The sequence below is a fragment of the Odontesthes bonariensis genome, chromosome 20, assembly GCF_027942865.1.
Source record: "Odontesthes bonariensis isolate fOdoBon6 chromosome 20, fOdoBon6.hap1, whole genome shotgun sequence".
Classification (NCBI taxonomy): Eukaryota; Metazoa; Chordata; class Actinopteri; order Atheriniformes; family Atherinopsidae; genus Odontesthes; species Odontesthes bonariensis.
In genome coordinates this window covers 9,282,385-9,305,450 of record NC_134525.1, presented here as the reverse complement: position 1 = coordinate 9,305,450, position 23,066 = coordinate 9,282,385, and the positions used below count along the sequence as shown (strand labels likewise).

Here is a 23,066-nt window from a genome sequence, read left to right as displayed (position 1 = left end):
AACAAAACATAGCATTTAAATAAGAAGTGCTTCAAACGAGATAACATGAAGGAAAATAGAGTTGTGTTGTGTTTCCCCTAATGGTGCCGTGCATTGCACCTAAGGGCAAACATATGAATACAAATAGCTCCTAGATTTGTGCTTTTTTCTGCAAGGAACGATGATTTACCAGAAAACCCTTTTGCAAAGTGATTCTGAATAGAAAATAGAAAACTGATTTGATATGAGGAAGCAGCGAAGAGGGATGACTAGCCTACTGAAAGCTGATGGCCACAAAAAGGTCACCAGATCCAGATTTTCTTGGCCAACTCAGCTGAGTTTCCCCCGGCTGCTTACAACCAATTTGAAATTAACACATTTCCAGTGACTTGATTGATTGTGTTGCAGTGTGAACGTATGGTCAGGCCAGCTGCACTTCACAGCCGATGGGCGGCACAACTTTGCCTCGCAGTCCAAGCCATCACACACGGCTACATGATAGGCACAAATATGCACACAGATCCTAGGAAGGTGAGAGACAAACTTCTTCTAAAAGCGTTTTAGCACCGAGCAGTGCTACAGGCAAGGACAGCTGCTGCCGGACCCGTGTGTTGCTGACACATAGGTCACAGCAACACTACAGATGGCTGACCAGCACCTCTGTGCAGCGCCATCAGATCGGATGCAATGCCAAATATATCCTCCCTTTATCCTCTTGGAGTATGATTAAAAAGCAGAGGGTACAAATCAAAACACTTAACAACGACAAAGTGCATAAAATGTGAAAAATGTGCTTATTTTGATGACATGCAGATAATATCCCTGCTCTCTGCATAGTAATTCATTAAACAATGAATTCTAAGGTCATTTAAATTCGTCTGAGCTGTTGCCAAGCCTTTGAAGCCAAAAAAATTGCCCGTCATCCTCTAACAATACAGGCTTTTTGGCACAGAGCAGCTCACATGGGTGCCTATAAATAAGAAATATCCTTCAGGAAACTGTTAATTGTGGGGAGCTGAAAAACAAGCTTAGGTCAAATTCTTTCTTCACCGACGTTCGAAATCATGACTGTTTGAGAAGGTAAAGCCAGTCCTGAAGTCTGTATTGTCATTACAGTCAGATACCATTTAAAGTGTAGATTAATTCCCCTAATGATGAGATGGGACTGTGTTTTACCTCTCCTGCAAAGTGCAAGTAGCAGTTAACAAATGCTAATTTGGCCTCATTAAAAATTTGTCCCAGCAGCAGCTGCAACTTGGAACGCTAATGGCAACACATCCAGATTTAATGGGGAAAGCAGTCATTAACGTTCATGACAAATATTTTAGAAGCACGGTATCAAAGCGCGTCTATTCTATTCTGATACTTTGTTTCTGTTCTTTAGTTTTTTGTTTGTTTGCCTTAGAGCAGGGGTGGCCAACCAGTCAGAGACTAAGAGATTCATTTTTTACTGTGTTACCACAAAGAGCTAGCCTGGCTGACGCGTCCACAATCTCGATGAGATGGTGGTCTGGGAACTAGGTGTGCATTTTCTCGTATTTGAGGCGTGGTTTACGAACGCCTAGAGCCGTTTATTGGGCCCTACGAATGTCTATCAAATGACGTCAGGTATTTCCCATGCTGCTTTGCGCGCGATTCATAGCCAATTGTATCACTTATACCAGATGACGACAGAAATTTGACAAGGAAGAAGAAAAAAATGGAAAATAAAAGTAAACTTGCGCTCTAAGCTACTTAAATTGACAACAAAGTAGGCCTATATGCTATATTCTACATGAATTTTTATGTTGTAGAGTTGTGAATTTATTTTAATAATGGAGAAATTGAGCAGCCTTGCTTTGTTGTCTGCAGTAGTAGATCAACCCTCATCTTACTTTGAAGCTCCCAGAAGTGACGTCAACGAAGCTTTAGCAGCAGAAAAGCTATCAGGCTTGTGTTGATGATAATAAACTCCTGGACTATGTACAAACTTCCAAATGCATCGTTTTGTGAGTACAGACCATACTTGACATGTGATTTTAGTGTGGTCTTTTTTGGAGATACTGCCAGGGTCCGTCAGCGCTTGTACGAAGCTATTCGGGATAACTCAGTAACTCAGCTGATGTTCAGCCAATATCGAAAAAAACTTTGGGTGTGCTACTTGGCTGGATGTCACGGTTCAAATGACCCTAGGGTGAATCTACTCCGAAACACTTTCTAAGGCTGCATTGAACGGTAACGTTGTGTCCGCTGCCATGTTGGATTAACACTCTACAAGCTTCGGTGTAGCATAAACGTCGTCATCGTCTTGCTGCCCCCCCCGTTCTGTGATTGGTTCCCAAACTCTGGCAAAAATAAGGGCGGTGGTTTCCAGGCTGACTTTGCAGTGAGAATGAAATCGAGCGCAAAGCAGCATGGGAATTCCCAGGCTAACAAAGAGCCACATTATTTTGAAAAATGACCGAATTCTCTCCGTTCCATCCGTCTGTTCTTGACTCTCGTCTCGGTCACGTGACCCATCAACGCTGATATTAAACCCACGAACCAAGCAAAATGAGTCAAAAACAGACGTGTTTGGAAAGCTTCTTCCCAGTGAGGAGACAGAAGAAGAGGCTGTGACCACCAAGAAAGAGAAAGCTGCATTTTGAAGGCATGTTTAAGCGTTACCATAGCGACCAGAGGGCGTAAGGAGGCAGAAAAGATGTTATGTCAGGAGGACGCTGCTAATAAAGTTACATACAAGTACACAGTGGATTCAAGTTTATTATTATATTTACTAAATACCGCAGAGTCTGTGTTGGTTGTATCATTTTATTTTGTAGTATTTATCCGTCACACCTGAAAGGCCGGGCCGTGAAAATATTCTCTGACATAAAACCGGTCCATGGAGCAAAAAAGGTTGGAGACCGCTGCCATATTGAACTCAAACGAAGCGAACACGCACATTAAAAAAAACACAAACACAAATTTTGATATGAACATAAGAGCCACATGCGGCTCAGGAGCCGCGGGTTGGCCACCCCTGCCTTAGAGTGTAATATGATTAAAATGCATTTATACGTAATTATTGTGTCTTTTAGGAAGAGAACTTCACCGAAAGAATTATTCTACTTATAGGACTGTGCAAACGTTTCTTTATATATTGCCAAGAAAATGGGTGCAGCAACTTATTGGAAGATGCTAATATAAATGTAAACACAGTATAAAAAGGCATTTATTCTCCAACGCAGCCTGAACCCTCTTAGACGAGCTTTCTTATGATTTCTTTAAGGAGTCTTCAGGAATAGTTCTCCAGGCTTCTTGAAGGACATCCCAATGCTCTTCTTTGGATGTTGACTGCCTTTTGTTCCATTCTCTGTCAAGATGCTCAGTGTTAAATTACTTTGTTAATTAAAAACACAAAACCACTGAAAGGGGTTCAGGTACAAGAACTGCACTTAAAATGAGCAGCCAATGTCCAAAGAAACACTGGAGAACTATTGCTGACGACCGCTTTAAAAGATCCTAAGACATATTGGCTCCTTGGAGGCCAAATATGAAGATTGATCGTGTTAAAAATTAAATGGTTAAATGCCCGAATTACCCCCCCACACACACACACTGTATGCATTTGTGAGCAGGAGTTCTTTCCTTTGATCTGTTGTGTTTGCAACGCTTTCAGTTTTCGTTGGTTTAAAGGAGCTTCAACCTACATTTTTATGAGGGCAGTAGATCATATGGTGGTCTCCTGTAGTGATGAGATACAGAGATATATGACCTGAATTTGCCGTTTCTCTCAGCTCTGCTGAACTTTATATCATCTTTGAGTTGCAGGTTTTATGACCCGCAGCTTAACTGTTTAGGTTTGCTCTCACCTCTCTTAAGGTGTAAGTTTTGGCTGCAGCAGGCAGCTGTTCAAAGGCTTTAAACAGCTACTTTATGCCACCTGCTCGGCACCACCAGCTGAGACATGGCATCTGACCAACTTATGCCATAGGGATGTTTTTAAAAGGCATTATTATTATTTTAAATAATAATAATGATAATATGCAGATGATAAATTTACAGCTTGTACACTATTAATAATAATAGCATTCGAGTTGCCTCGATGCCGATACCAATTAAAATACTTTATATCATTTCTTTAATACAAAGACAATGACAAATGACAAATTTGGAGGCATGAAATTAAAGACTACCCTTCATTTAAACACAGGAGCAGAAGCACAGTTTATATAAAGTTTAATGCAGCACTTTCATAGTTTTTCCATTGGTCATAAATAAATTCTTAAAGAAAAACACCAGTTTTCTTCTCCAGATAAAAAATATTAAGCTAAAATACCTGCAGAATCCAAATAAATCAATACATTCATTGATATCCCTTCCTTCCGGCAGGCTAAACTGTTCATTACCCAAAGATCTATCTGTCATGATGATGAGGCAGAATAGATATTAATGTGTGACGGTGCATGTTAACTCGTTGACAGATGAGTTTCTGATGGTCAGATGTTCACTTAAGCGGCTTTTTGTCCCTAAACAACTAAATGTGACTCGTGTGTAGCGAGTAGCAGCTCTTCGTTTACAATACAAATGGACGTATTCAGTTTCATTATCTTTTCAGTCTCTTCTGACGACTCATTGGCAGATTACTGCCTTTGAAATGCTGCAGACAGGTACGTAATAGGTTTTCGATGCGTATATATCGGCAGTATAATTACCCTAAAAAATATTGGCCACAACAATATATTTGTGCATGAAACACACAGTTAGTATTACTTTCTATGCAACGATTACCTTAGAAACTGTGCGACTGTTTCATGTCGGAAGGGGATCAGAATGCAGCCAGAGCAACAGGGAGCTGCTTACCGAACAGACAGTTAAATAACCTCCAGCGAAGTTTTGATTGTCGCCACCAGTTGTTTCGAAGAACAAGACAGACTCACATTAACTTTCTGGTCTCTCACTCACAAAGGCCACATGCCCACAGACACACATAGATTCTCACTCCCCCCTCTGGCGTTTCATTAAGACAAATGATGACAGACAAAAAAAAATAAAAAATCTCATCGATGGACCCTATTGTCTACACAAATGTGACTATAGTGGTTGCAGTCTGGAGCCTGCAGACCAATAAAGACAGTGTTAAGTTAGTTTCATGCTGCGACAGCAGGCAGCTCTGAGCTGTAAACTCAGCTGCTGTGAAGTTGTGTGTCAACCGGAGGAGATAAAGACGGCTCTTAGGGATGGGAATCGAGCCCCCCAGTAGTTCGATTCTGTGGAATCGTTAATCCGCCTGCCTAACGATTCCGTTTATAAGTTCTGCTAACGTCTGACGCATTTGCACGATGACGTCATGTGCACGCTTCGTGTTTTGGCTCAGAATGTTTCCAACATGGCGTCGAGGCAGAAGCGCTCCAAAGTTTGGTTATATTTCACCAAAAAGGACAAAACTAGGGCCAGTTGCAAAACGTGTAGAGCTTTGATCACATCAAAGGGGGGAAATACCTCCAACACGCTGAAACATGTGACCACACAGCATGCAGCTACTCTGCACGAATGTAAAGTCTTTGACGCGCTGCTAAGCGATGGCGGCGACTCTGCATTCAAAACTTGAGAGCCCTGTAATGTAAAACTTCCAGGACCTGTTAATTGTATTAATGTCAGCGACATACTGTATGAATAATTTCCCTCTGATATTATCATTTAGTTGACGAGGACTGCAAGAGTGAGGCAGGATCAGAGGCAGGGTCAGAGAGAGGCTCTGAGGCAGGGTCCCGCGTACCTGTAGCTCCCCCTTTCATGGAGGCAGGGAAAAGTAAACTGACAGAGGAGAAAATAGATAAAATGTTGGTGCATACTTGAAATTAAAGTTCTACTGCAACCAAAGTCCTTTCTTCTTTATATAACTGGATGAGAATCGATAAGAGAACCGATAAGAAACCGAATCGATAAGCAATATCGATAATGTAACCGGAATTCTTAACAATTCCCATCCCTAACGGCTCTGTCAGCACTGATACGGCAGCAAAAGAATATCTCATTTGATACTATTGTTCTGGTATCAATAACTATCAAAGAGTATTCTTTCTTTGATGTACAATCCTAGTAGCCATCAGCTACTGTCTAATTATGATGCCTCCAGGTGCAGCATGCAGTGCTTTGGGACCTCTGGATTTAGCCAGTGAATATCTAATGAATAATGCATATCCTGGCCAGGACTTCCTATTCTGTGTACCAGCTATTGTTTGAATGAGCTCGGCAAATATTCAGTGTCTTTTGTTCTCCCACTGTTTACACACATCCAATCGAGGCCTGCTAAAGTGTGATTAGTGAATGCTACTACAAACATGCTTCAAATGGAAACCATGAATCTCGGTTTCCACTCGTGACCCTTGGTAACAAACTTCTTTACATCAGCACATGAAATATGTTGAGATCCTGTGACATAAGCTTTGAAATAAAAATTCTCATCCATCTTTTAAATGGTTTAGAGTCATAGAAACTTGACTGTTACACATAGATGGTGCAGTTTTGCATTTATTGAGTGCAGTTTCAGTTATTGTAGTTATTGTTTTAGATGATATAAACTGTATTAACTGACTGTGTCCAGTGTCCCAGTCCAAAGTCAAACCTGCAGCCCTCAAATAAGAATAAAGCTGAGTTTAGCTGGTATTTTTTGGTTTGGTTTTAAAAGTGTATACACACACAGACAACTTAAAAGCTGATTAAAATCCTTTTTTGGAGTTATTTCTATGAGAATTTAGTTGGGTATATGCGGTGAATATTTATTAAAAGTCCATTGCATCTAAAATAAGGATTATTTATGAGAAGTAATGCTGTAGGTTCATAAAACATGATGTGTTTTAGTAGCAACGACAGTATAAAGAAGTTTGGATTAATATTAAACTGAAAGATTTAAAGTTGATTTAAATTTTTAATGCCATATGTCCACTTGGCCGTTTTGCAGAGATGAAAATATCCAGATGCACTGTGGATAGAAAACTAAATCCTGTGTTTAGAGAGCATCTCAGGTCTTCAGAACCTACATTATTATTACATTACGTCCTCTTCGGCTCATGTTCCATTACGGAGAATACACTTTTGAAACAATCACTGAGTGTTTTGTTACATCTTCCTGATGCTATTCTTATGAATCAAACCGGATTAGGATCTAGTCCGTGCTCGACAGCTGTGTTTGACCAGATTACTTTCAACCCTGCACAGCTGTACACTCGTGCAGAAAGAAAAAATAAGTGCTGTCATTGCATTTGAGGCATTTTCCTTCTGTCACAAACAGCAGACTTCAACCGGACAAGACAAAATTCCACTTGTCATCCAATCCCTGCACAAACGAGTTTCTCCCACCACATATTACCCGACTCCCCAGTGCAGGTAAATGAGAGCCAACAGAGAAATGACTCCATTTGCATGTTAGCTAATTGTGTCATAGCTCCAGGCTTCCTAATAGTCAATGAATTTTCTGAGAACAGAGTTCTCAGGGAATAAAAATGGTCAGAGCTGCAAAGCATGGAGCCGCCATTTGTTACAAAATGAGGTTTGCCGCAGGTAAAAAGGAAGAAAGAAAAAAAAAGGTCCTCCTGTGAAAGGCTGTGGTATTGAAGTTGGAAAAGATACATGAAAAACTCTACCAAGATCATAGCCACCCAAGTGAAAAAGAGATAAAATACTGAGTATTTATCAAGTATAACTTTTCATTTCAATGTAGCATGCTTCAAGGGTCACAAGCTTAATAACCCAAGACAGGGTAATTAGAGCCTCAATGTCACCGCATGCATATAACCTCCATCATGTACAAATAAATGCAAAACAGACTTTTTATACAACACTCCAAGAAGATGACAGCTTACATTAATGAACTGTCATTATAAATGAAACATGGATAGATGAATGAATGGATAAAGCAAAAGCTGTTGTGTGTTTGCTTATAACTTCTAATTAACAATAAGAACTTTTTAAAAACTGATTTCTGTTTTGGTCGCTAATTAATGATTCCAAATGACAGTTTTTGATAGTAGAACGAGCCATTTTCCATGAGATGAGCATCAACACCGACTGATTATTTTTGATTGGAGTCACACAAAACTGAAAATTACATTTTTTGAGTAAGTTTCAGTTTCAGTTTCTCTGAAGAGGCGGTGAATGTGAATCTCAGAGTTCTGCTTTGGTCCCGTTCTGCACCAACTCCTGGGGAAACACCGGCTTCTTTAGCGGCTAAATACTCCAGGATGTTTGCCAGGAAGCATTTAACTTTGTCTGTGTGCCGTTTAGCTGCTGGATGGATACAATTTTTCTGAAAATAGCACACAGGGATACGTGCAAACAGATCGAAGCTTGAACAGGAAGTTGAAGCTCATAAAACCAAATTACTGAATTGAGAAAAGCTAAAACACTCAGTCAGGCTTTTCATTGTCACTAAAACATATCTTTCTTGATAAATGCATGAGTATTGCTTCGGTCAACTCTAGATACTATATGCAGATTGCTGTCTCATGACAGAATTTTACAGTTACTATGTTTTAGTTTCTGTTCCCTTAAAGGGATAGTTTGCCTCTTTTGACATGAAGCTGTATGACATCCCATATTAGCGATATCATTTATTAAATTTGACTTACCCCCTGCTGCGTCCTGTGAGCCAAGTTCCAGCCTCGTTTTGGCGTTGACGAAGGTAGTCCGGCTAGTTGGCTGGGGCCACAAAAATAAAGCGTTTTGCTTCTCAAAACAATATGCGTTCAAAAGAGTAATACATTTGCATCACAAAATCGTTCATCCAGAAAAAGTCAGACCTCACAATCGCTTGGCCCTATTTTCTCTCCCTTTGTATCACTACGTGCTGCCGCCTGCCGACAGCTGCACCTGTTACGGTGTTTACTGCTCAGAAGCAGGGGACTGCTCGGTCTACACAGCACTCTGTGATACGAAGCAAAACGCTTTATTTTTGTGGCCCCAGCCAACTAGCCGGACTACCTTCGTCTACGCCAAAACGAGGCTGGAACTCGGCTCACAGGACGCAGCAGGGGGTAAGTCAATGTTCATAAATGATATTGCTAATATGGGATGTCATACAGCTTCATGTCAAAAGAGGCGAACTATCCCTTTAAGGTTAGATTCTTCAGCATGTGTCTTTACATTATGCATTGATCCACAGACATCTGAGTCAAAGCACCCTTTGTGCAAGAGACTCATCCTGCACCGTTACTGTGCTTTTCCCAATTATAGTTCCTCAGTTATGACTGCCCCCTCATTGTTAATGGTCAGAGTTGGAGTTTATGGGCATGGTTAGAACTACATGTTACAAAATACAGGGTCAGTTGTTTACAAGAAATCTAAATGGCTACGATTTGTGCACTTCCCATCATATAATGTGAACAGTGCCCTACAGAGAACAGGCCAGGGATGAATTACCCTCTCACAATTTAATGCAATGCCATTTTAATCCAACACTGTGGGTAATTGCACAAAATACATGATTTCCTGTAATCGGGGTGGCTGTAGCTCAAGAGGAAGGGCAGACACCTACCAATTGGGAGGTTCCCAGGGTCATATGTCGAAGTGTTCTTGGGCGAGACACTGAACCCCACATTGCCCAACGATGCATCCATCTGCAGCCTGTATGGACTAAAACATGCTGTGTGAGTGAACAGGTGAATGTGGTACTAAGTACAGTCCATTTACCATTTGTGAGACTCCTTAACCTATTATTTTAATGTCAGTGAAAGATGATTAAAGATATCAATACAGTACATTTCTAAGGATAATTGACAGATGCCTGAAGAAGTTTCACCCTCTTGTACCGTGCGCTTCCATGAAAGAAATCCCCCCCCAAAGAATGACTTGTGATAGCCATAAACAGTGACGTTGTGAAACTGTCCCACTGGATGTAATTTATTTCACATTTACTGCACTTCAAACACCTTTAGCTGACAAAATCAGAGCCCTTCCTCCTCCTTTTTATGGACCCTCTTTGCCAAGCCATTTTTTTAATTTTGAATTGAATTCCAGCCCAGCACTGTGTACCTTGTCTCATAAACCCAAAGGGCAGAAGCTGATTGAAGATGTGTAGAGAATTAGTTTTATGTCTCTCCATCTTGGAGACTGTGGAGTCATTTTTCAGGATGCTGGCTGAAACTTGGAATGTCCTGTATGACAGTTAATTTATTTATGCTCTCCATCCTATTCACGTTAGATTTCATTTCTGCTCCTTTCCCTTCAATTCAAGACAAAACGTTGTGACTGCAGTTTGTGTTTGTAGGCCAGAGACGGTTCACCCACAATCACAAAAAGTGCGCAAATTTGTTGCTTCCTGCACCACCGAGATGTTCTGCAGCTTCCAACATAAAGAGAGGCTTTGATTTACACATAGAGGGAACCTTTTTTTTTTTTTTACAGTTGTTGCCATTACCGTCACTGCAGACACATACACAGACAGACAAGATATTAATGGACAGAACCCACGAGGCAATTATTCCAGCTCTGCAGTACATGGCAGAAACACCAATGGGAAAGGTGTATCAGGTTACCTTTCAGTGTTCTGTTTCAGTGAGCAGCTTCTCCAGCCTTTCCTCAGCCTGTCAAGCTGCCTTGGCAACAATCAGAGCAGAGTGGCTGAGGCATGGCGGAGAGAAATGTACAGTGGTGGAGTGGCTGGAAATTACAGAAGGAATCAATTCAGTGAGTTCCCTCCCTCCGTGAAAAAATGTCTGTAGATCAGGCAGATGGCCAGACCCAAACAACAACCTTTTAAAGGGGCTGCCTACCACAATGCAGAGCCAGAGAGACTGCAGTAACCACCAGCAACACAGGGGTGCTGTCCAACATATAACCTTGGTTCTTTTTCAATTTACCTCATCAGTATTTCTTTATCACTGGCATGAGATTGACATTCATTTTCATAAAGGTAAAGGATAGCTTCGTCTTCTTTTTTTTTTTGCAGTGCCACGTTGGCGAGGTTTTTCTTTCCAAAAGGAGACACCCTCCTTTAGAAAAATGTGACATCTTTTATGACACGATCACACAGCCACAGAAGGGAAAATGAAGACTTATCTGTCTTCTACTCTTTCCTGACAAAATGCAGTACGATGCAAGCTGTAATCAGTTTCAAAGGGTGGACTTAAGGTCATCATTTTTTCCTCTAAAAGCAGTCTGCAGCCTGCATTTCTGGGATAAAGCTCTTATTTGTGCTCTTCGGATACCAAATGTCAAGTCCTTTAAAACAATTGCTTTGCCAGTTACTGTCCTGGTGCCCATCACTTCCTGTGCTTTTCTCCCATGCGCCTCATCATGACACATTCACCTCAGAGGAAGAGAAGCTTGATGGATGTTGTACATCTACTAAAAAGCAAGGTCAGCTGGAAAACAATTGATGGAATAAATTAGAGCCCTTGCCAAAAGAAAACAACAGAGAAGTCAACATGAAATATACCAGTAAGAAGCTGTAAAGTAGTTCCGTGACCAGTACCCCCCTCCTGATTTATCTGACAAGAGAAGCAATCTAACGCTTCTCCACTGATTTGTCATGTTCCCTGTGACCTGTCCGCAAACATCAATATGGGATTTGTGTCAGACTGGGGGTTTAAACCACTATTAGATGGAAGCGAATGTATGTCTGTGTGCCTGCACCACACCAATGTTCAGCATCTGCTGCTGATAAATATCAAGACCACTTAGATAGATGGCAAACAGCATTTGAGTCCCACACACAATCACACCCACACACAGAAACAATACAAAGATGCAGCACCGGAGGATAAACCGTCAGGCATATTGCTGCGGAGCAACACTGGGCCACAAGAGTTTTGTGTAATTGTCCCAAACCTTAATCTCCTGGAACAGGATTGTCTTTTGTTTTGTTTGTTTTTTTGTACATGTGGACACAAAAATAACTGCAGAAAGGAACAAAGAGAATTTCATTTCATGGGACTCTAAAGAGCTCATACATATACAGGTAACCGAGTACGGCCTGGTGCACACGTGTACACAATAAAGCACTTTTTTTTTTCTACCGTAAAAAGAACGGATGAGAAAAAAATGTCAGAAACCGGTCAGTCAGGGGGTTGTTTAGAGAAACAACGGAGGTGTTTTTCTGCTCATCGTTCTCTAATAGACTGGATGTTGTTCTCTGAACAGTTACCATCTGACTGACCAAGTTGTATGAATCCACAGCCTTTCGCAGTGGTAAATTATGTTGGATAAAGGGAATAAGACTGCCACTGAGATAAATGTGTGTTCCTCCGTGTGTGCACAAGACATTCCAACAGCATCAGTGTTACCTTGGTAACTAATCCTATTTGCTGAGGATTGAATCCATTATTTAGGTTCTCCGTCTCAAAGCTGAATAGTTGTTATCACCCTGTGTCAGGGACAGAGACATAGAGCGGGAACATATTGAATTTTTAGTGTTTTCTTCCCAACATTTCACAGTAATTAATGCATCAAGTGTAATCCAATTGGGAACACAAATTGTAAGGAAAACTTTCACAGCTGTAAAAACATGAAATCCATCTGTCCATTTTACGATTGTTATGATCAAATACAGCTACAGCACTGTGCAAACATCTTGATTCACCCCTTTTTTTTTTATTCCAATGACGCAGACATTATTGTAATATTTAAAAGTGGTCGTTAGCTTTAGCTTTCCTAGCTTCTGCTGACATTGGCTGATTTTCCTGCTCATTTTCAGACCATTCATTGTATCTTATCATTTTCAGAGGACCGTGTTTTTAACACTTCTACACATAACAGACAACTTAGCAAAGAATCTACTTTAAATTGGTAGCTTGTCACAAACATGTAATTTGATCCCATTTATTTAGTTGCATCTATAAAACATGTTGAGTGGAACACAGATTGTAAGGAAAACTTTCACAGCTGTAAAAACATGAAATCCATCTGTCCATGTTATGATCAAATACAGCTACAGCACTGTGCAAACATCTTGATTCACCCCTTTTTTTTATTCCAATGACCCAGACATTATTGTAATATTCAAAAGTGGTCGTTAGCTTTAGCTTTCTTAGCTTCTGTTGACATTGGCTTATTTCCCCACTCATTTTCAGACCATGTTTTTAACACTTCTACTCATAACAGACAACTTAGCAAGGAACCTACTTTAAATTGGTAGCTTGTCACAAACATGTAATTTGATCCCATTTATTTAGTTCCATCTATAAAACATGTTGAGTGGAACACAGATTGACAGACAGTAGCATTTTGCACAAACAAGGTGATTCCCAAAGAGTTATTAGCTGAAAAGTTGGCATATCTCAGCATGATGTGCAGTGTGTCCTTAAAAAGATTGAGGACAAAAGGAGAAGTCAGGCCTAAAAACTAAAGCTAAAGATGTCCCAAAGAAATGGAGGGAAAAAAATCCAGCAAAGACCTGACACAGGAGCTGAGAGATGCATGTGGACCTTCAGCTGATCCATCTGCTGTTGGCCAAAGCCTCATCAGAAATGGGCTCCATGGAAGGGTGGCTGTCAAGAAGCCGTTCTTAGTTCTTAAGGAAGGGAAATAGGGAGAAAAGGCTGAGCTGTGCCAAATGACACAAGAAGTGGGCTGAAAATCAGTGGCAACAGGTCTGATGGAGGGATGAATCCTCCCCAGAGCCCGGAGCTCAACATTACTGAAGCAGTGTGGGATCATGTTGGCAGAGAACGGAACAAAAGGCAGCCCACATCCAAAGAAGAGCTTTGGGATGTCCTTCAAGAAGCCTGGAGAACTATTCCTGAAGACTCCTTAAAGAAAGGACAGAAAGCTTGTCTGAGAGGGTTCAGGCTGTAAATAAAGTTGTTCATATCAAATACGACATTTCAAGTTCTCATTTGAAATGCATAAACTTTGCCTTATATACGACATGTTTCTATTCACATTTGCACTTTTCAGTTAATCAATTTGCACGCACTCTGTTTTCCAGGCCACACATAAAGAAATGAGGGGGACTTGCACACTACTGTACGACTATAACTGTGCATCCTTTCCTCAGGCGGGGCATAAGTCTTCTCATCCTGAAGCTTCTCATCCATCATAAAAACTAATATTCAAGCCATCAAAAGGTCACTTAGAAATAATTGCAGGTGGAGGCCAAAAAAAAAATCTAAATCCAAAATGACAACCTACGCTTCCTGTGCTCAGTGAAACTGCACACAAAGCTTTGGGGACACAACAATATGGGAATTGAGATAGCAAAGTTTTCCGACTGACAGCTACTGTATTTGAGCAAAGAAGACCTCAGCAAAATGCACACTATTGCTCCTTCTCATGCTCCCTTTAGCGAACCAGTGGTAGCATTACAATGCAAACTGTGGGGCTTGCTTTACAGTTGACTGACCAGTGTGTCACATTACATTAGCTGTACAAAGCAAAGTTAACCTTCAATTACGAAAGCCTTCAACAAAAGATAGTGTATTTAAATTGATTTAGAGCTCAGTAAAATATTAACCTTTTGTTTCATTGAGCTGCAACTTGTTCAATATTATATTATCAAATTTACTGTCTAACATAGTTAATTTTAACTTTATAAAAAATTTTCTATTGGCAAATGTCTACTTTTTTCATTAAAACATCTAATTTTCTATGTTGCTGTTTGAATTTTTTCTTTATTTCATACAGTCTTTTGTAATGACAGCCGGACACACGACCCCTCTTAGCAGTAAAATGCTGTTATTAATGGGCCAATCACTGACTTACCAAAAGCTCTTTCTGTGTTCTGTGAACCAGTTACAGCCAAGCAAAGCCATCATATATCTGCAATGACCTAAAAACGTATAATATTTTCCTCAGAAATGTAGTGAAGAATCAGTCTGGACTATTAGAAAAGGTGCAGCACACTGAGTTGGAGTTGTGTTTTTTGTGGATTTACACCAGTGTTTTAAGCTTGTTGCCCGGTGTTTCTTTGTCACCAGATGGTCGCACAGCCAATCACAGTAGAGTAGCCCTCAGGATGATGCTAGGCTGTATCATCCTCACCCGAATCACCAACCTCTCATCCCAAATTGATTCAGTCTAGCACATCTACATTGATTCATAGAAACTGACATCTAACTAACCCATAAACTTGTGTTTTTTATGTCATCGACGTTACAGTTGCTTTCATCCAATATGATCAGAAAAAAAAAAAAAAACATTTCATTTTTGCCAACATCTCTAGCGTTGCTCAAAGAGCAGCTGCGATATTTAACTTAAAGGGGAAGCTTGTTTTTTTTTTTAAACCTGGACCTTAGTTCTGGCATAAAATACGTTAATTTACTCACCAATAACAGTTTAAAGTCGGCGTCCTTCGGACTGCAGCACATCTTGCTCAAAGTCGTCGTCCATGTCGTCAAAATCTGATAAATATCCTGCCATGTTGCACAGAGCTAGCAGTAGCAAACTCCGTGTGAAGATAGCCGACTGTCACAGAGCACGGAGTGAATGAGCTGTGCTGCACGGCGCGAGTCGATGATGTCATCCCACTGGACGCGTGTGTCGTAAGCCCCCCGATAACCCCAGATAACAACAACACGGCAGCTCTGAGCTAACAGTGCAATAGTACGCGTTCATTCATTCATTTTTCTTAAAGTATTGGTGAAATAAAGACGGATAATGCCTTATTTAGAGGCTGTATCGTCTCTGCCCTGTTCTCTCCCGTTATATGGATATACGCTGATCTCTAGTGATCTAAATATCTTCCGAAGGACGCCGACTTTCACCAAACTGTTATCGGTGAGTAGATGAACGTATTTTATGCCAGAAATAAGGTCCAGGTTTAAAAAAAAGAACTTCCCCTTTAATTCATATAAACTTAATTCTGTTTTTAAAAAGGAATAAAACTATCCCAAAATTAAAAATACGTCAATGTACTGTTATTTCTGGAAACAACAAGCTGCATGAAGGCTCATATGCAGAACACAGAAGGCAGACATAGCAACTAAGGTAAGACTACAAGGAAACAAACTGAAGCTCAGTTACAAACTTAGACCCTGTCCACACTAATATGGATGTTTGTCAAAGAAAACTTTTTCTTCTGCACGTGCATCTCTCATCCACATGGAAATGGTGCTTTTGGTCAGGAAAAACAAAGACTTTTAAAAACTCCCCTCCTTTGATGTTCCTTTGAGCTTTGATGTGTCTCAACCTTCTTTGCAAGAGCTGGAAGCCACGACACCTTTCTGTTGTTTACCTGGGCTTTCAGCAGCTTTACTTTATCGCCTGCATTCTAATCTGGACAGAGATGTGTCTTTCAAATGAAGGGGAAAAACATTTCTTAAAAATATGTGGAGTCGAGGTGCGGTTCTAACAGAATAAATACCACAGGAGGACACAAGGAAGAGGGAGAAACAGGATCACACAACACACACACAGCTAATTGTATAACAAGGCACAGGTAAAACCTCTGAGGGCAGGAAGACAAATGAAGCAAACTGCAAATAGATTAGAGGCTTCACAAAAGCAATGACCACAAGAAAACCAAAACTAAAAGCTTTACAATAACCCAAAATTTAAGATAAATTACCAAATCTGGACAAACCTCCAAAAGATTAAGTACAAAAGAAGCGCAAAGAAAAAAAAAAAATAAATCAGCCAAAACCACACAAACCATGACAAGGACAAGAGGTTTGCAAGTTGCAGCTCCGCTGGCATGGCAACATTTCCTTAAAGAAACATTTAAAAAAGAAATTCTTTGTTCTTTTTACAATGATTCATGACAAGGTTTCACAGAGACCTTGTTCATTATATTAAATGTTCTACGTATGTATTTACTAGTTTAATATAAAAAACACTGGTTTTACTTTTCTCAGGAGCAGAATTAGCTGGCGTTGGCCTGTACAGCCTCTAAAGCTCATCCCCCTCCCTCCTCTCTCTGTATCTCAGGAGGGCAACTGGAGGAGAATGACTGGTAAAACCCAGACCAGCAACGTGACCAATAAGAATGACCCTCGTTCACTCAACGCCAGAGTCTTCATTGGCAACCTCAACACAGCCATTGTCAAGAAGACCGACATAGAGGTCATCTTCGCCAAGTATGGCAAGATAGTGGGTTGCTCCGTACATAAGGGTTACGCCTTCGTACAGTACGTGAATGAAAGGAACGCCAGAGCGGCTGTGGCAGGAGAAAACACCCGTGTCATCGCTGGACAGCCTCTTGGTGAGTCCTCTTTGATTTCTCTCTTTTTTTTCACCTTTGTAAGGAATTCCTTGCATTCCATATGTGGTGATAAACCAATGTAGGGCCTGTAAAATGCAGCCTATACAGCACTTCCTTCCCATACATGATATTTCATTACAGCCTGATCATTGCTGGAAGAATGGATTCTCTCGGGAGCACAAAATGCCTCGGGCATCTCTCAGACTTTATGTTTAGATCCTCCTTTTGGCTTCTAACTGCTGAAGTGTCTGGGTTTGTTGTCAAGCTGTTTTGGAGAAAATCCCTGCTGAATTTGTTAAGTGATCCACTAGCGGATGGAAGCAGAGCTTGATTTTTAACATTCACTGAACAGCAACTTGCAAAAAGCATGTCAAAGTTCTTACAGGGAACCACTTAGAGCAGAAAATAAAATGCTATGCAGCATGAGATGCTGCATTATGCTGTGAAAGTGGTGGGTTGCATTGGAGTATGTTGACTGTGAAATTGTTTTTCATCTTTGTTTTGTTTGTGGATGGGAGGCAAAATATTTGAGAGGCAGGTAGATAGGACTCACAAGGTAACTCTCTTGCTAATTTGAGGAAACTTTGAAAAGTACTGAGAAAAATCTGGGTTATTCAGGCACGTGGCTCCAGTTTCACACTCAGAAACAAACAGAGCTGCCATGTAAGTTTGAATTTAGAATCAGTTCTATCCGAAGTCTGTCGTCTTTTCTGATATCTTGGTGAAGCAGAGGGGATGCATTGCGAAATCGACTTTTATTCAGCAGCAGGTGAACAGCATGCGAATATAAATGATGGTATGTTACCAAATTAAAACCCTCAGCTTGATGGAACATAACTTAAATCAAATCAAACTTTATTTATATCGCACTTTTAATACAAAAGCAGCGCAAAGTGCTTTACATAATAAAATCAATACATACATAAACTCCCACACTCATGTATGTTTAAGAACACACATATGATCAGACTCTTTTTCACACACAACATCACCGCACACATAGCATGAACTCTGACTTATTATTGACTGTACCTAACACATCAATCTGACATAAAGCTGGAGATAAACATCAACATCAACATCTGGCTTGACGAGGGGAGGAAACGATATCTGGGGGATCTGTCCGCAGCCAGCCCACCATTGTAAATATGAGCAGAGAATGAAAGGCCACTGGGGAGCACGAAGCCAGTGTATTTCTAGTGCCGAGTCCCAAGCCCGGATAAAGATAAAGATCGACTCGCTGTGGCAACCCCTGATAAAGGGAGAGGCCGAAGAAGAAGAAGAAGATGAGCAGAGAATAGCCACATTCGCACTGTAGGAACCTTTGGCAGTTCCAATAACCTTTTAATCCACGGGGCCGTTTTTTCCCACATTCGGACATACAGGAACTCGGGACCACGGCCCTCAGTTCCTATAACCATTTTAGCTCCCAATGCTGGGTCTTTTCTGGGTTCTGTAGGAACACATCTGACGTAGGTGTTTGGTGGTCGGTAGCTCCGCCCCTTGTCATGCTGTCACGGCTGAAATGTTTCCTCATACGACACGGACACAACCGGCGCGTGTTTAATAAGTTAAACTGACACGTGGTCTCCTTTGTCTGCGGCGCTTTTTTTTCTTCTCTCCTAACTTATCGCAGGTTTTGTTTTGTTTTGTTTTGTTGTTGAATTTGGCACTAAAGTAACACGTTGCTGTCACAGACGGTCGCGTCGCATCAGTCCCTATCAGGTCCCGACTCATGTGCGAATGCAGACTGAAACAGTTCCCCTGGGGAAGGACAGTTATCAGAACGAAATTCGAGGTGGACCGTTCTGAGAACTGCGTTCTTAGAACGGCTCTGTCCGAATGCGGCAAATGACCACAGATGCCGTCACCACGGGGGACCGGCCAGATCAGGGCAGGCCAGGGCTGCGGTGCAGGATCCCCCATCCACCCCGACCAGGGCGATCCCCACAGCAACGACCCCACAGACCGAGTAGGCATAGTCCCCGGTGTGGAAGATGAGGAAAAACACTGGATAAATAAGAATATAATCTAATAATTAAAAGACAAATATTTCAAATAATAAATGAATAAATAAAAGAATAAAATAGATCAAATTAAATAGATTATTATGTCAAAAGCAGAACATTACCGAGTTGATTTCTAATCTCGTGACTCCCTACACAAATGCACCAGGTCCATAGAGTTGGAAGTTGGGGAGTGATAAGAGGTCACAGACAGACACTCGAGGAGAGAGTAGGGACCTTAATGTGCAATTTTCAGCGTTAAATTAATTAAAAATGATTAAATGGAAAAGATTTAATGCAAGAATACATTTGCCAAAAGGAAGACTATATAATTTATCTAATAATTCACAGAGTTGATATATCTATCTGTCAGTCCATACAGTGAAAACTGTGGGGCGACGATGACAGAAGAAGTGCATCAGACTCCAACATGTTTGGCGTTTTCAACAAATACGAGTGGAGTTGCAACCTTTCGGTGAAATGAGAAGTATCCGATGATTATGAAGGAGAATATGTGCAGAGCAGCTTGGCTCGGATTATATTACTCCTCACAAGTATGTACAAACTCAAGCTGACAAAATAAAGTTTTTAGAGTGATGATAATTACTTTAAGTTGAGAGAGCATAAACACGGAGCCTTAGGCCCCGTTTACACGATAGGAAGGCGCAGATATTTTCCTGCGGTTTGGCCTCTCATTTACACCAAAACCCCGTTTTTATCACAGAAAACGATTATTTCTAAAACCTCCGGCCAAAGTGGAGATTTCTGATAACGCCGGTTATGTGTTGCCGTGTCAACTGGGAGAAACGGCGTTTTAGGTTCTTAAACGTCACATTATGCGCCAGAAAATGCTTAACGTCATGCGAGCGCCTTATGTTTACAGTTTGTTTGGCTACTGATCAGGATTATCATGGATGATGTTAAAGTTCTACTAATTTTTACGAAAAGAGTTGCCCTCACCCTGTACTATTTGGCTGAAGAGGGTAGACTTTGTAAAACAACAAACGCATTCGGTCTGTCTAGATCGGCTGTTTCAATAATAATCAGAAAGGTTTGTAGAGCGATTACTGTCCACTTGGGTCCGAAATATATGTGTCATTTCTTGGTGTTGATTCTGAGGATCTTTATTGGCTTGCATGGCTTTATTCCTTTCCCTACACTGCCGCCAATAGGTTTGGCATAGTTATTGTGACGCTTGACGGCGTATTTATGCGGGTTGATGTAAATGACAAGTTTTTTGAAAACGATGTTGTGTGCACGATGTTATTATTGAAAACGGAGGGGGGGAAATATTTGTTTCTCTAAATACCCGGCTATGTGTAAATGTGGCCTTAAAGCTGATGGTGGAGCAGGAGACTATCGCATCAATTTGCTTGTGGTTGAGTTTGTCACAGTTATACAGGCGGGAGGCGGGCAGTTGTCAGAGACTGAGAAACTGTATTCTGAACCAGCGAAAAGTTTAAATACAAGAAATTTTATAGGGGAAGATTATATAGGGGGAGGGGCGATGAGATAAGTGGATGCAGGTGAGTAACGAGCACAGGGAAAAGGTGATTATGAAGTGACAAGACAAAGGCAACTGAGGGAATCTGGTAATAACGACAGGTCTTAAACAGACACGACCCAGGAACCTGAAACTAAACAGAATACACAAGAAGCAAGGCTCCAGGAAATTAAACCAGAACTAAAAGAGCTAAACAAATGCAAAGAACACCAGCCAACCAAATGAAAAACCACAAACTGAACCTTCATACAAACCCGTAGTTGAGATTTTGGTTCTGATCTGTTACAAGTCTCATTATCAGGTTTTCAGCAGCACAAATGTTTGTGACCCTAAAGCTTCATCGCTGCGCAGCATCTTCATTACAGGTTTCAGGTCTGGGTTGGAAATGAAAAATGACCATTAGCTACACCTAATTTGCACAGAAAAATACCGAAGTGATTTAAAGGTTTCCTCCTCGGTTAACTTATTTGTCTAAAGTCCGGTTCATGAGGGCCGCTGTCCTGCAGGTTTTAGATATTTTCCCTGATTCAGATTAAATACAGCGGGGAGAGTAATTAAAGTAAAGGTATTTCTAAGTGGGCTATTGACAATTGATCAAGCCAAGTATTGAATTCATACAAAGAAATCAGAACATTTATACAAGAAATAAAGTGAAATGACACGGGGAATAAGTGTTGAACACACTTAATTTAATGCTTTACCTGCATTGCTCAGGAGTGATTCTGGACGATTCTTCCACACAAACCGTCTTAAAAGGACAGTTTTATGAACTCAGATCTTCAGTTCTCTCCATAGAATTAATTGGATTTAAGTCGTGTGACTGACTGGGTCTTTCTAGCAACTTGATTTTCTTTCTTTGAAACCAATTAATTGTTTCCTTGTGCTTGAGGTCTTGCTGAAATCCTCTTTTCATTTTCAGCTTTCTGGTAGATGGCAATTCTCCATTCAATAATATGAAGTCTGCCAGTAGCATTTGCTGAAAAGCAACCCCACACCATGATGCTTCCACCCCCAAACTTAACTGTCAGTGTGGTGTTCGGCAGTGCCGTTCATTCTCAAAACATGGTGTGAAGAACGACAGCCAAAAAGTTCAATTTTGGTTGCATCTGACCATACTAGTCTCCCAGTAATCCACAGGCTTCTCCAAACGTTGTTTTGCAAACTATAAACGAGCCTCAACATGCTTTTTATTCAGCGATGGAGTTTTGCGTGGTGGATGCGCATGGATGCCGTGGCGGTTCAGTGCATTTCTTGTGGTTTTCTTTCTGAAGTTCTGCCAGAGTGGTTCTTGGCTCTTGGACTCTTGAAATGTTACGTGGAGCACCTGATCGTAGCCGGTTTCTGGTGAAATGATGCTCTTTCCATTTCCGGATAATGGCCCCCACAGTGCTCACGGGAACATTCGGGATTCTGGAAATGCGCCCATCACCAATGCCATCAGAATGCTTTTCAATAATAAGATTCCAAAGGTCTTGGGAGAGCTCTTTGTTTCTACCCATCATTAAATCTTTCCTGTGTAACTCCTGGCTAATGAGAAGCTTTTATAGGACATCAATTAGGACTAAACCAGCGGATATCAATTAGCCCTGATAGCTGGCATGGTTTCTCTCTCAATACTGACAGATTTCAGGTGATTTCCTGATTTTCTAAGTAATTTTGCACCTTCCTGTCTTCATGTGTTCAATACTTGTTCCCTGTGTCACTTCACTGTATTACACATAACTCAATTGATGGACTTAAATGTTCAGATGTCTTTGTATTGATGGAATACTTGAGTTGATATTGACATGTGGTGAACGTTTTGTATCAATAGACCTATTAGAAATAGCTTTACTGAAAAAAATGTTGATGTGTCAAATACTTATTCTCCCTGCTGTAGATCTCTTCAAAAGATTGTTAAGTTCTGCACAAGCCTGCTAATGATGCATCGATCTGAATGAGGTGTGTTGAAGCAGGGAAACACCTAAAACCTGCAGGACAGCGGCCCTCCAGGACCGACTTTTGACCCTGTTCTAAAAAGCTTATATCAATCTAAACACCTCACCGACTGAAATTTAAGTTATCTTTGTCGCTTTGCTTTATATAAGATGTTTATGCACGCCTTTATGTTTGGCTGAATATATGATATATTACCCTCTTCAAACAAATATCATGGTATTAGCCAAATTCTGAAAAACTGTTTGTTCTCCTTAAAAAGGGAGTCTTGAGCCTGTTTGGTCAAAGTGGAAATTTTGCTGTAACCAAATATCTTTGATAACTATGTGAAGTTTGGTCTGAAAATCATTTGCACCAATTTTAGTGAAATATTGACAAAATTGGTGGCCTAAATTTGCATGATGAAATCCTTTGTGTTTGTTTCTATGCAGTCCAACCCTGCCTGAATTGCCAACAGTAAACAGAATGATGACAATACCGACACCTGAGTTCCATCAACTTTCATGAAAATTGCCCTGCCAGTTTTGCACCGTCCTCCTAACAG

General features: G+C 40.8%; 1 protein-coding gene across 1 annotated transcript in view; it reads left to right on the top strand.

Annotated features, from left to right (window-relative positions):
- The window catches only part of ralyl (RALY RNA binding protein like), a 135,410-nt gene that overhangs the window by 42,890 nt on the left and 69,454 nt on the right, over positions 1–23,066 (top strand). The window contains exon 2 of the mRNA XM_075452887.1: positions 16,804–17,077. Within this exon, the coding sequence (XP_075309002.1) occupies positions 16,822–17,077 (256 nt within the window). The 5' untranslated portion in view covers positions 16,804–16,821. The remainder of the gene's footprint in view (positions 1–16,803; positions 17,078–23,066) is intronic.